This window comes from Tursiops truncatus, chromosome 3, assembly GCF_011762595.2.
Source record: "Tursiops truncatus isolate mTurTru1 chromosome 3, mTurTru1.mat.Y, whole genome shotgun sequence".
NCBI classification, from domain to species: Eukaryota; Metazoa; Chordata; class Mammalia; order Artiodactyla; family Delphinidae; genus Tursiops; species Tursiops truncatus.
Window position 1 is genome coordinate 117872725 of NC_047036.1, and position 15022 is coordinate 117887746.

At 38.8% G+C, this 15022-nt stretch overlaps 1 protein-coding gene across 1 annotated transcript in view; it reads right to left on the bottom strand.

The window, feature by feature from the left end:
• DIAPH1 (diaphanous related formin 1) overlaps nt 1-15022 on the bottom strand; it is a 98021-nt gene that overhangs the window by 55902 nt on the left and 27097 nt on the right. Inside the window, exons 3-15 of the mRNA XM_073802624.1 lie at nt 14307-14462; nt 11543-11644; nt 11075-11205; nt 10794-10880; nt 9886-9949; nt 8565-8704; nt 7239-7347; nt 6668-6778; nt 6230-6348; nt 5442-5558; nt 4698-4813; nt 1505-1569; nt 411-590 (exon numbers count right to left, since the gene is read on the bottom strand). Of these exons, the coding sequence (XP_073658725.1) occupies nt 411-590; nt 1505-1569; nt 4698-4813; nt 5442-5558; nt 6230-6348; nt 6668-6778; nt 7239-7347; nt 8565-8704; nt 9886-9949; nt 10794-10880; nt 11075-11205; nt 11543-11644; nt 14307-14462 (1497 nt within the window). The remainder of the gene's footprint in view (nt 1-410; nt 591-1504; nt 1570-4697; nt 4814-5441; nt 5559-6229; nt 6349-6667; nt 6779-7238; nt 7348-8564; nt 8705-9885; nt 9950-10793; nt 10881-11074; nt 11206-11542; nt 11645-14306; nt 14463-15022) is intronic.

The following is a 15022-nucleotide window of genomic DNA, read 5'->3' on the forward strand; positions in this document are numbered from 1 at the left end:
CAAGTTATCAAGTATCACAGATCATATAAATATCTATAATTGCAGAGAGTGTGTGGGCATAAATCTGTCCAGAGATGACTAAAATAAGAGAAAAATAGCAAATATGAGAACAGTTTATTTAGTATTTACTCCTAAATTTATTAGAAGGCTATTATCTTTATTTCTGGGTAGTACTGTGACTCATCTATTCTTTGTGTTGTTCTGTATTTTCCAAATTTTCCATCTATGTATTACTTACTTCCAAAACAAAACAGCTTATGATTTTAAAAATATGTGCCATCTAACTAGATTACCTATTAGTATCTGAACCCTCCCTGGGAGTAAGGTGACAGTCCTGCTCCAAAACAAGCTCACTCTGAGGCTGCTGATGGCAGTTACAGGTCACTCTGCCTTCTCTGTTCAGATATTACCTCTCCTGTGAGCTGAGACACTTCTGCTTCCAGGTTCTGTTTCTCTGTGGCAATTTTTTCCTTTTCAGAACCCAATGCATCCTTTTCTCCCTGAAGATCCTGGAGCTTCTGCTCAAAGTCACTTTCCATCTTTTTCATTTCCACCTGTAGCTCATGTCGAGCTGTTAACTCTGAGTCCAGCTAGAGGAGAAAGAAATCAGGCTCCCAGTAAGCTCTCCAACTCAGCAAAGGCCAGGTGTTAGTCCCCATAATTTACTGTTTTGTGCTAATCCTTGATCCATTGAGCTCACTGACCCAAGGGATGCCTGGAAAAAAGGCCACCATGATTTCAACCTTAAAATCAAGGTTAAAGGAGGGGGAAGCCAGGGATTATTTCCATAGTCTATCTATACTTGGAGTTATTTTTAAAAACAGCAACAACTAAGATTTTAAAGACATTTAACCAGGACAGCTAAGGTGCACAATCCCAGTATTCTCAAGGATCAAAAACCTATCAACAATAGGAGTCCTTGGGCTTCCCTGGTGGCGCAGTGGTTGAGAGTCCGCCTGCCAGTGCCGGGGACATGGGTTCGTGCCCCGGTCTGGGAAGATCCCACGTGCCATGAAGCGGCTGGGCCCGTGAGCCATGGCCGCTGAGCCTGCGCATCTGGAGCCTGTGCTCTGCAACGGGAGAGGCCACAACAGTGAGAGGCCCATGTACCGCAAAAAAAAAAAAAAAAAAATTAAAAAAACAAAAACAATAGGAGTCCTTAATCAAAGAGAATTCAGACATATTCCAGTTCCTGTTGTTCTATGGATAAAAGGCCTGAGTCGCCAAGCAAACCCAAGTGCTGTCAATGTTATATGAGAGTGTCACCTGTCTTTCCTCCTGCTCAGGGGCCCAAGAACTGTGCAAACTCACGACTGACTACCTCCTCATGATCACATCCACACCACTTTCTCCACTGAGTAACCTACAGCAGAAAGGGTTCCCCTAGGAACTGCTACTGTGTGCTAAACATTGAATATATCACAGGTAACTGTTTCACATGTCAGAAAAATCAAAATCCTTAGATAAAGATACATTCCAATTATTCTTGATCTCTCATACATACCTTTTTTTCCAGCTCTGTAGCTTTGGCTTCAGATTTCTCCACCTTTGTTTTATCAATCATTTGATCTAAAAAGAAGGTAAACAGTCAGGAAGTCAAGTTCCCAATTCTCGTATTCCCCTCTCTCTGCCTAAGCCCTTCTACATAACCAAAGGGCAGTCTTTGTTCTTTTTATTTTTCTTAATAATGTTCTGTACTAGACAAAGAAATGGAACTTAATGTTTTGTACTAGACAAAGAAATGTTCTTAATGTTCTGTACTAGACAAAGAATGTCTGTACTAGACAAAGAAATGTTCTTAACGTTCTGTACTAGACAAAGAATGTCTGTACTAGACAAAGAAATGTTCTTAACGTTCTGTACTAGACAAAGAATGTTCTGTACTAGACAAAGAATGTCTGTACTAGACAAAGAAATGTTCTTAACGTTCTGCACTAGACAAAGAATGTTCTGTACTAGACAAAGAATGTCTGTACTAGACAAAGAAATGTTCTTAACGTTCTGTACTAGACAAAGAATGTTCTGTACTAGACAAAGAATGTCTGTACTAGACAAAGAAATGTTCTTAATGTTCTGTACTAGACAAAGAAATGTTCTTAATGTTCTGTACTAGACAAAGAAATGTTCTTAATGTTCTGTACTAGACAAAGAATGTTCTGTACTAGACAAAGAATGTTCTGTACTAGACAAAGAATGTCTGTACTAGACAAAGAAATGTTCTTAATGTTCTGTACTAGACAAAGAATGTTCTGTACTAGACAAAGAATGTCTGTACTAGACAAAGAAATGTTCTTAATGTTCTGTACTAGACAAAGAATGTTCTGTACTAGACAAAGAATGTCTGTACTAGACAAAGAAATGTTCTTAATGTTCTGTACTAGACAAAGAATGTTCTGTACTAGACAAAGAATGTCTGTACTAGACAAAGAAATGTTCTTAATGTTCTGTACTAGACAAAGAATGTTCTGTACTAGACAAAGAATGTCTGTACTAGACAAAGAAATGTTCTTAATGTTCTGTACTAGACAAAGAAATGTTCTTAATGTTCTGTACTAGACAAAGAAATGTTCTTAACGTTCTGTACTAGACAAAGAATGTTCTGTACTAGACAAAGAATGTTCTGTACTAGACAAAGAATGTCTGTACTAGACAAAGAAATGTTCTTAATGTTCTGTACTAGACAAAGAATGTTCTGTACTAGACAAAGAATGTTCTGTACTAGACAAAGAAATGTTCTTAATGTTCTGTACTAGACAAAGAAATGTTCTTAATGTTCTGTACTAGACAAAGAAATGTTCTTAATGTTCTGTACTAGACAAAGAATGTTCTGTACTAGACAAAGAAATGTTCTTAATGTTCTGTACTAGACAAAGAATGTCTGTACTAGACAAAGAAATGTTCTTAATGTTCTGTACTAGACAAAGAATGTTCTGTACTAGACAAAGAATGTCTGTACTAGACAAAGAAATGTTCTTAACGTTCTGTACTAGACAAAGAATGTTCTGTACTAGACAAAGAATGTCTGTACTAGACAAAGAAATGTTCTTAACGTTCTGCACTAGACAAAGAATGTTCTGTACTAGACAAAGAATGTCTGTACTAGACAAAGAAATGTTCTTAACGTTCTGTACTAGACAAAGAATGTTCTGTACTAGACAAAGAATGTCTGTACTAGACAAAGAAATGTTCTTAATGTTCTGTACTAGACAAAGAAATGTTCTTAATGTTCTGTACTAGACAAAGAATGTTCTGTACTAGACAAAGAATGTTCTGTACTAGACAAAGAATGTCTGTACTAGACAAAGAAATGTTCTTAATGTTCTGTACTAGACAAAGAATGTTCTGTACTAGACAAAGAATGTCTGTACTAGACAAAGAAATGTTCTTAATGTTCTGTACTAGACAAAGAATGTTCTGTACTAGACAAAGAATGTCTGTACTAGACAAAGAAATGTTCTTAATGTTCTGTACTAGACAAAGAATGTTCTGTACTAGACAAAGAATGTCTGTACTAGACAAAGAAATGTTCTTAATGTTTTGTACTAGACAAAGAATGTTCTGTACTAGACAAAGAATGTCTGTACTAGACAAAGAAATGTTCTTAATGTTCTGTACTAGACAAAGAAATGTTCTTAATGTTCTGTACTAGACAAAGAAATGTTCTTAACGTTCTGTACTAGACAAAGAATGTTCTGTACTAGACAAAGAATGTTCTGTACTAGACAAAGAATGTCTGTACTAGACAAAGAAATGTTCTTAATGTTCTGTACTAGACAAAGAATGTTCTGTACTAGACAAAGAATGTTCTGTACTAGACAAAGAAATGTTCTTAATGTTCTGTACTAGACAAAGAAATGTTCTTAATGTTCTGTACTAGACAAAGAAATGTTCTTAATGTTCTGTACTAGACAAAGAATGTTCTGTACTAGACAAAGAAATGTTCTTAATGTTCTGTACTAGACAAAGAATGTCTGTACTAGACAAAGAAATGTTCTTAATGTTCTGTACTAGACAAAGAATGTTCTGTACTAGACAAAGAATGTCTGTACTAGACAAAGAAATGTTCTTAACGTTCTGTACTAGACAAAGAATGTTCTGTACTAGACAAAGAATGTCTGTACTAGACAAAGAAATGTTCTTAATGTTCTGTACTAGACAAAGAATGTTCTGTACTAGACAAAGAATGTCTGTACTAGACAAAGAAATGTTCTTAATGTTCTGTACTAGACAAAGAAATGTTAATGTTCTGTACTAGACAAAGAAATGTTCTTAATGTTCTGTACTAGACAAAGAATGTTCTGTACTAGACAAAGAAATGGAACTTTCAGTTAAGTTCAACATATAATTTCTGAGTGCCTGTTATGCAGTAAGGCCACCATGTCAGGTGGCACAGAGAACACCTGCAAGTAATACTTATGAATCTCTGGGACCAGCAGGAGTAGCAGACAATAGCTGAAGACCCTTCAAAACGTGGGGTGGTGTATGAGACAGGATAAATTTTTAGAATTATGTAGAAATAAACTAAAGGCCTATATATTCCTAGCACAGGTATTGGTTATATCACCTAAGAAAGGGTGAAAATGGAAATACCAGGGGCTAGAAAAGTATCTTCTCTGAAATTTTCACTGAAAGAAAGATGCAAAATGAAAGATAGAAGAAGCAATGTTTTATGGAACCAGACAGACAAATATGCTTACCAATCAATCCCTCAATATCAACCTGGAGGTGCCGGCACTTGAAGTCAGGATCAGCCCCATTCTTGTGCAGAACTATCTGAGAAATACATTCTTCAATCAACTTATAGTACTGCGGTCTACAGAAGAAACAAAATAAGGTTATTAAAGGAAAACCAAAATAAAATTTTGGTATTCAGGATCAAGAAAGGTAACTGTTTTGACAGCAGAAGGACCTGAGGATAAATGTTCTGGAAAAGACCTTTTCATAAAATTAACAGAGTATTGCTGCCATGCTAAGAAATCCCCCTCTTCCACATCAGCTACCCCATCTACTTCAGATAGTCAAAACTTCTTGCCATCTGCCTCCGAGTGCAAATCCTTTTCCATCTAAAATTCGAGCTTGATCCTGCCTGTGATGGATACTACTATTGCTGAATCTCTACTCTACTGCTTGAATCTCATGTTCCAACATGAATCAACTTTAAATGGCTGCCTTCCTTTGCTATCATCTTCACTCCACCCCACCACCCCATTCCAAAAGAGGGAGGCAGTTCACCTTATACACTCTCATCTCTTCCACAGAGATGCCTTTCAGTTGGATTAAAGGGACAACTGGCAACTCCCTTAATGTCTGAAACTAAAAATGAACTCTAAGCCATGTCTTTGTCTTTTCCTTTTCTCTCTACAGACAATCTTTGAATTTAAGAAGTTTGCACTCTCCACTTAGGCTCAAATTCAAAACTTCCCACAGGTATACCACCTTACCTGGCCTCGTAGTCATTTCGGACTAAGAGTAGGTGCTGCAGGATGGACAGGAAGTGTTGCTCTGCCTTTGAATCCTTCACTGTGTTTAAGAGAATCTGGAAGACTTCACTGAAGTCAGTGGAAAAGGAGAAGAGGCTAAGGAAAGCATATATTTAGAAACTAAGTTTGACAGGTAGCTTGCCCAACTCTCGGGAGAAGTAGCAAGATGCCACTTCTATTCTAACAGCTGTTCCTCCTGTAAACCCTGCCCTAAACTTTAAGCTCTATAAACTTTCTTTGGCCAGGGGACCAGTGGGTCAGGGGGTACTATACACAGAGATAGAAAACTCCTAGTACTTGGCTTGAAAATCGAGCAGTAGACAAGACACAAAAAGGTAACTGCCTCAAAGTCACTTGTGGCAAGTATCAATAGGTAACCAAATTATTCCCCGTCAGTCTCATGGAAACATACAAGAGAGCAAATTACAACCTCACTCCCTGACTTGTCTATGTTCTCCCAAAACCAGCTCTACATCTTAATAAGCTAAGCTATCATGTTCTAGGAGGTCTATACTAATTTTGATGGCTGCTTCCATGTTGAGCAACCCTCAGATCGCCTTTCCCAACTTCTCTGGTCCACAGTGACGTAAATATATCCAATGGCAATCAAAAGGCACCTGCCTAATCTACAAAGAAGACAGGGCTAATGCCCTCGTGTAAGTCATCAACTCCACACCATTCCTTACAGGGATCTACAACTGAATGCAACTGAATGTCTGGTGTCTTCAACCCAGTCAGTAAAAGGATATTCCATCTCCATTCGAATGTCATCCAGACGTCCCTTCAGGTCATAGGAATCCTCTTCTCCTTGTTCATCAAACACAGTTAGTTGCACTTTCATATCATCATTTTCAATCTCTCGAAGGTCCTGTCAACAGCAAAAGTATAGGCCAGGGAACCCAAAAGTGTCCTATGCTGGTTAAAAACCCAAACATTTCAACCTGTTTTTTTCTTTTTTTTAATTTTTTAAATTTTGGCGTGCCGCATGGCTTGCGGGATCTCAGTTCCCCAACCAGGGATTGAACCTGGCCCACGGCAGTGGAAGTGCTGAATCCTAACCACTAGACCACCAGGGCACTCCCTCAACCTGGTTTTTAAACTGAAAACCGAAGTCTTCCCAGGGATGATGGGGTTATAAGAGCAGGAAGGAACCAGCCCAGCCTTTCTAATGAAGTGTTGCATCTCACCTGCAACACCTGATGCAGCCCCAAGCGCATCAGTTCGCTTCGGATGTGAACTCGGAAGTCAAGTTCTTCAGCTGGTGTGATGAGAGCATTGATCAGCTGTAGGCATCCCACCTAAAATAAGAAAATTCAGCAGCTGTGTCAATGTTAACTCCTAGAGATCAAGATTCCATTCTCTTTACATGCATTCTGAGGCCCCCAAATATAACCTAGAAGATTCAGTACAAAAACTACAAGAATGACTTCCTTATATATAGCAATACAACTTGGTTTAAACACAGGTCTGGAGAGTTCAGAGGTCTAAAGGATTCCAGAGATTCTATGGTATCATTTGTTCTAGGCCTTGATTTTTCTAGCCTGTAAATAAATACCATGACTTTTTTCCATCTCATAATGAGGAAGACAGTTCTTTCTCTGCCTTCTTGGAGAGAAGGGTAATCATTTTCCCTTCAGAAAGAACTTTGAAATATATATCATTGGTAACCACTCCATGTGTTCTCTTAAAAGGTCAAATGAACTTAAGTCTTTCTATCTTGAATTCTACTTTTGGGCCAAGTTTCATAGGTATACATGCCTTGAGAGCAATGGAGGTCCCACTTTTTAATCCATCCAGCAGTGGCTGAAAACGTTCCACCTCATCCATTTCAGCTCTTTCTGTCATCGCCTCCAGAACTCTTTCATTCCTGCCAGACAGTAAGGAAAGGGAGAGAACTGGTTGGGTGCTCTGACACAGACAGGTGCACAACAGGTATATTATACAGAGGCATAGATCAGTTAGGAAACAGACATTAGCAATGTTCTGGATTTCTCACATTCTTCTTCTCATCACCTGGAGCAGAGGCCAGATCAACAGGAAACTAAGGACCATCTCTTCAGAAAAATGCACTCCCTAAAATCCGCCCCAGACTCCTACCTATATTTACCAAATTAAGACCCCTGTTCTATGGCATATAAATTGGTACAACTTTTGGAGGGGCATTTAACAGTACCAATTTTTTAATGCACATAACATTGGCTTACTTCTAGAAAATCTATCTAACATAAACACATAAATATGAAATAATATATGTACGAAGAATATATGCACAAGAATTGATAATAAAATTTTTTATCATCTGGAGCAGGGGTCAGAATGTGCTAAAAAAAATTCTACCTAAAAGTCTAGCAATGAAGGAATCATTAAATTATGGGACGTACAGAGTATGAAATGCTAAACAGCCACTAAAGATAATAAGATAGATCTAGAAGTACTGCCAGAGAAGAATGTCCAAGAGCTACTGTTAAATAAAAAGAAACAAGTTGAAAAGAATGGTGGTATGATTTAGCTTTCGTTAAACCAAACCCCTCCACAAAAATAAAAATCTATCCTATACATGAGATTGGTTTTATAGGCATAAGCCATCTTTCCTTAATTCTAAGAAACCATCTTTTGGAGTGGCAGGTGTGTTAGAATTTAGTAAATATTTGTCTGTGCTAGAAAATGATCTATGAGACTGTACCACACCATTAACAGTGGTTACCTCTGCTGAATAGGGTTTGCCAAAGGGATGATGTTGTTAAATTGTACTTCATATACTTCTATGTTGTTTGAATTTTAAAAATAATGGTGTGTTACTTCTGAATTTTAAAAAAATGTAAGAAGAAACCCTTGTCCTAGACAATACAGACATTAATGGAGATCTAGGAGATCCTGCTGTACCCTTGATAACCAGTGGTACATGCAGAACAGCTTCCATCTCTTAACAATCTTTCTTAAATATTAAGATACACAGTGTTCATGTAAGAAATATAGTCTTACCTAGTATTTAAGACTAAGTGGACACCCAAGCAACTTAATATTCCTCTAGACTAAAGAAGATGATAAAAAAAATAGAGAAGAAAAATAATTCCAGTCACATACATGTCTTCCGGCTGTGCCAGGATACAAAGAGCAGAAAGCAGCTTAGCTGCGTCAATCATCATGTTGGGAACAGCAGGATCCATGGCTCTGACCAGCAGCAGAATTCCTTCTTCTGTCTCCAACATGGTCTTGATTCCAAACTGGTAGGACAAAAAGAGAAAAGGGAGGCTTAAAGGTGAGAGCATCTAACCAAGGACAAGTTTACGGGTTCTTATGGATTGAATGGTGCTCCTCTCAAAATTCGTATGTTTAAGTCCTAACCCCCATTACCTCAGAATGTAACCTTATTTGGAAATAGTGTCATTGGCAGGTGTAATTAGATTACCATGAGGTCAGACTAGAGTAGGGTGGGCCCTTAATCCCATATAATGGTTATCTTTATAAAAAGGGGAAATTTGGACACAGATGTACACACAGGGAGAACGCCATGTGGACACAAAAGCTGAGATTGGGGTGATGCATCTACAGGCCAAGGAATGTCAAGGATTGCCAGCGAGACACCAGAAGCTAGGAAACAGGCATGGGACATACCCTCTCTCACAGCCTTCAGAAGGAACCTACCCTATCAACACCTTATCTTGGACGTATCGCCTCTAGAACTGTGAGATAAATGAACTTCTGTTGTTTAAGACACCCAGTTTGTAGTACTTTGTTATAGCAACCCTAGCAAACTAATATAGGGTAGAACACTTTTTCCAATATAGCTAAACAGAAATGAGCAGAGCAAAATAATTTTCTAGAAGACACAACAGAATTCTATGTCTTCCAAGAATAAAAACTTTGATTCTTATGTTTCTTTTCAATGCTCCCCCTAAGCCAGTGGAATAATTATAACAAAATTAAATAGTGAGGAAGACAGATTTGCACTGAGGAACAAATAACTGTAGGATCCCTAAGTTTAAATACTAAACAGACAAAAAAAGAAAAAGAAAGAGGAAGAGAGAGAGAAAGGGAGAAAGAAAAAGAAAGGAAGGAAGAAAAGATTGTAAAGTAGGAATAGACTGGGGAAAAAACAACAACAAATAAGCAGAAAATAAAGTAAACCTTCCAAAAATAATAACTACAGGTCAGGAAATTTAAGAATTAGCAAAAAAAGTATAAACAGAAGAAGAAAATTAAGCCTATCCTCTGAAACAGACATTACAACTGAGGGAAAAGATCCATAAAAGTATGTGTATGTGGTGATCAAAAAGTTACGGTACTAAAAGGGAAAGCTAGAAGCCTTGAACCTCATATTCCTAGGTCCCTTTTTGAGTCTGCCAACAGAAGAGAAAAAACAGCGGTCACGATGGGGGTTGAATGAGAATGGGAAATATCTTACCTTGTTGTTCATAAAAGCTTTCAAGCAGCGGATGATCTCATGCTTGTTACGGCTATCATAGCTTCTGCATGTAGAAGACATAATCAGTGAAGTCCCTTCATTCTATACCCCTCCCCATTTGACTTTTCAATCTTGTAAACAAGGGTCTTAGGAACACTCCCAACTAGTAGCTGAGTAAATTCTAGCACATAGCACTCTACCCTAAAACACTGGCGAAAAGAGGTAGCTGAAGAAAGAACCATTGGTTAATCCTCTCATAAACCAAGAATTCAGTATTATATTAAAATCTTCTCTTTAACTCCCTGTAGGCTCCTAAGGGCTAAATTCTATCAGGATAACATCCCACCTATTACTGCTTGCCTCACTGCGTCAGAGGTTTCAAGTCTGTACGTTCAGGAGGTAGAGGTCCTGTGTTTTGTTTTGGAAAGATCCCAGGAAGTAGAGAAATCATTTTGGGTCAGGCTGGCTTCAAGGTAGCCTAACCTAAGACAGTGCAAGGTATCCCCAGAATTATTCCAATCCTGAAGACTATCATAAGGCTAGTCCCAAACTGATCAAGTGTATTATAAGACTTCCAAATGAGATATGACCCAGACCAGATCACAGGAGAGCTTTAGACTAAATCAGACCCTGTTTCCAGACTGGATAAGAACCTGTGCTGGGAGACTCACAATCTTATGTGGTATATATCTTGTGTTATTCACCGTGAAATTTAAGTTCCTCCTTTCCCTGTACCTATAATCATCCTTCATTCTCCGGTCACCCCTACGATAAACCCCATTCTCAGCTAACAACATAATATCCTAGTCCATAACTTTCCATTTAACTGCCATTTTCTCCTTTAGAGCAAACAGCCAAGTCCTCTACTACCCTCCACCTAGAAGATGCCAAGACTCGGAATTCCTCACCCAGCAGTCTCCTCTTTCTCATCATGAAGTCGTTTAAGGATGTCCAATAAGGAAGCCAGGCCCTCAGCACCAAATGTTTGCACCCAACTGTAAGGAAGAGACAAAGACGATGCAATATCAAATCAAATCAATAAATATCCACCAAAATAAAGTATATCCTGGCAACTCTTTACTTCCAATCCAAAACAGTCTCATACTTCCCTGACTCCTTTGATCTTTAATCCCCACCAGTGAGCTCCAACACTGGGCTCTCACTCCTGTTACTACCTCAGAATCCTCACCTGACAGGGTTGTTGTTGAGGGAGACACGAAGGGACTCCAGGCAGCTGAGCAGAGGCATATCCCGCAAGCCCGACCTCAGCTCCTGAATGTACATCATAGCTGACCTAGAGCTCTCCTTTTGACTCATGCCCTGGAAAGGAGCATACAGAGATTAGTAAACACTGGACTCAGTCATAAATTGGACCAGAATTAGTTAATACAGTTTAAACAATATGAGGGCAAACACCCATTATATATACCACCAAACTGTGTGAGACTCAGAATTTCCTCCCCATTACCCATACATACTTCATGAAGATCGAATCAGGCAAAAGTATGTAAGAAAAGTAACTCAAATGAGTAGGTTTATATAAAAGAATGAAATAAAACTGATGTGGACATGAAAAGTTCTATAAAAGTAGCAAAACAAACAGGTCCAAGATAAGGGCACAGCCTCCCACGTCGTGGGTACCTGCCCCAGGACTCACAGCCTTGGAGGTGTGCAAGTATTGGGACACCATCTCTCTCTTGATGATAATGTCCTTCTCCCTCAAAGGTTGCTGTTTTTCCTCATTCAGGTTCATATCCAACTAGAAACGGGAGGAAAAAAGGGGGAAAAATTGCCTTGAATTCCTTACAAGTTTTCAGTGTTTAATGTTTAGTATACTTAGTAAAGAGATGAACATACTAAATGCTTATTGAATAAATAAATTTTCCTGATCCTTAGAGACTTAAGCTATTATAGATGATGGGAATTCCTTAGGGATAAATATGGTTAACATTTTATTATAAATCCCAACAGACATTTTTATACACATACACTAAATTTTTCCCTAACAAAATGGACTCTCAATATAGAGGGAAAACTTATTTTGCATTATTGAAAGAAAAGCAAACATAGTATTTTCTGCACTTAGGATGGACCTTTATCATCTCTTCAGACTGAAGCACTGGATGACTGGCATCATGCAAACACCAGCAAAATCTGCAGCACTCTAGGGCCTAAACACCCATTACCCCTGGTTAACTAAGTCCCTGTACAAACTCCTTTCCCATGAAGAAAGAACTGGAAACTGTGACAAATTCCCTCAACAGACATAACCTGGAGTGTGTCATTGGGGGAAAGGCTCTGCTTGACCCTGTTACATATATAACCATGTGTCTGAGCCTCCTATTTTTGTGAGCACAAGTTTAACCCTAACAAGTCCAGAATATTATTTGAAACGGGGAAAGTATAGGAGAAAAAAAAAGGGTATATTCAATTTCTCCCCCATGTGTGTGTTTGTGTATGTGTGTGATGTGTGAAGGAATCACCACCACCAAATTGTCACAGTAATAATTTAACTTCTTTCTGACTCAATTCCTGGTGCTTTCTTCCTCCTTTTACAGATAAATTGAACAAAGAAGTTGCAAAATACTGGCCCTCAGGTTGAATCAGACCCAAAGATAAAGTATGTTTTGTCTGGCTAGCTCAACATTTTAAATTTGAGAGACTTCATATAAAAATATGAATTTATAGCGCCAAGGGATGCGATCAGCAAATTTAAGATTATGGAAAACTCTACAGGTCAAACAGTTTCTTCAACAAATTTTTTCTAACAAGAGCAAGGATTAAAGAGAGGGAGGAAAACCTATAGTTCAAATGAAACTTAGTAGAATATCACAACGGACCTTACCTGGAATTATGATTTGAACAAACAAATTGTTTTTCTAAAAATGACCTAATTCAGGAAATCTGAATGCTGGCTATGATACTTGTTTTTTAAAAAACAATTTTTGTTTTTTTAAAAAAATAGAGATTTCTGGTTTCTTTTGAAAAACAAAAATATCTGGCACTATTGGGCTAGCATTCCCAACTGTAATGCTACAAAACCTACTGGAACTGAATCGTGGTTGGAGTTTATCAAAAATGCCAAAAGTCCTTCATTTTACTGCAGTCCTTTCTCCTTTTTATCATCTTCTATGTAGCCTGCTTAACTTATTTATGCTTCCTCCCTTGGCCCTAAAGACATTTAAATTTGCAATCCAAGGCCAAGAGACTGTCTTGATAGATCATACTCTTGGACTCTTAACACACTTGGATTATTATGAGACAAACTGAAAGCTTCAAGGAAAAGTAAGAATAGTAGTACTGGTTGAGTGGTGACTACCACAGGTACCAGGCCTCAGTTTTAAGGGTTTTAAGTGCATGCTTTTAATTAAGTTAGGCCTGCCACTAATCTCTAATTGAATCTGAGATCATAAATCCAAGTTCATATATAGGTCTTATGAAACCTTATAAGCATGTACTCAAAACTTTCCAAGACTTAGCACTAGTGGGCATTCACTCAGTGTCCTCCCCACACAATGGTCCTCACTGAAGACAGCAAAGTCAGTCACATCCATGCACAGCTCATTATTGAACTGACCTCAGCCCCAACCTTTAAAGGTCTTCTAGTGATTGTAACATCAGAATTCTCTTTCCAGATTCACCACTAAGTAGAAGATCTCGGGCAAACGATGCCTTTCTATTCCTCAGCTTCTTCTTTCTTTCTTTCCCTCCCTCCCTTTTTTTTATTTATTTATTTTCGGCCGCGTGTGAGCTTTCTCTAGTTGTGGCGAGCGGCAGCTACTCTTCGTTGCGGTGCACAGGCTTTTCATTGCGGTGGCTTCTCTTGTTGTGGAGCACGGGCTCTAGGCTCACGGGCTTCAGTAGTTGTGGCACGCAGGCTCAGTAGTTGTGGCTCACGGGCTCTAGAGTGCAGGCTCAGTAGTTACGGCGCACAGGCTTAGTTGCTTGGCAGCATGTGGGATCTTCCCAGACCAGGGATCGAACCCGTGTCCCCTGCATTGGCAGGCAGATTCCCTGCGCCACCAGGGAAGTCACTCAGCTTCTTCTTCATATAGATTTTGTTGTGAATGTTTTAAAACTTTATCTACTCTGGCTAACCCAAAGGTGGTCATCACACTACCACAAGAGCTGGCCCACTCATTTTATATCTTTGTGGCTAAAGTGCTGCTGGGCTGAAGGACGTTAACAAGGTGGTCAGTGATCAGGTATTTCCAAGCCTAATTCATAGATTCCAATCTTACGGACTGGCGCTTGTATATGTAGTCCCTTCATTAATGGGACTGCTATTAAGAAGTTTTCTGTTAAGCCTGGAATTTTTTGTAATTAAAGGATAGTTAAGGGGGACTGTACACAAAAAAGGGCCCATCATGCTCGTAAAAGCATTTTCAAGAAGAAGCAATGCTTTGGGGTGGGAAACTTACCAGCATCTGTTCAAAGAGTACTAGAACTTGCTCATCTGAAACATCTTGCAATGACTGTGCAGTGGGATCATCCCCATATGATGCAGAAGAATTTCTATGAGCAGAATTAGGCTTCTCTTTCTCCTTCTTAATTCTCATGCTGGTAAATCTCTCCAGCTGAGAAAGAATAAAAAAGTATTAGCAGTGATCCATTTTCGTTTACACAACAAAGCACACATCAAATAGCCTCTAACTTCTTATACGTGCATGGCTCCTCTGGTTTGTGGCCAGTTCAAGGCTCTTCTGACATGAAAAAGAGAAACCAATCTTCCTTGTACCTAATTTACTACACGGACTCTGTACTCTCACCTTCATCCAAAGATAAGAGGAATGAAGTATTAAGAACTGGCAACTCTCTAAAAAGAGAAAACTTTGTTCTTTAGCTCCCCTGTCATTTCTAAGCCCTCTAGCAGCACAGAACTGACAGCACCTCATGTGCAGAGTGCTCAGTAAAATGCCTTTTGTTTCCCTCTAGCTATCCAATAATAAATATGGCCAGGCCCTCAGAGGATCTCTCCCTTCAAGAGGTAAGTGTGACCATAGATTTTAATAGATATGTCATATACAAGAAACAAGGAAATGCCTTAAAACCAGGAACCATTCCTTTTTCTTTCTTCTGTACGCTCCATAGCACTTGTGTTATGTAAGCAGCAAAAGTTCAGTACATATTCTCCAAA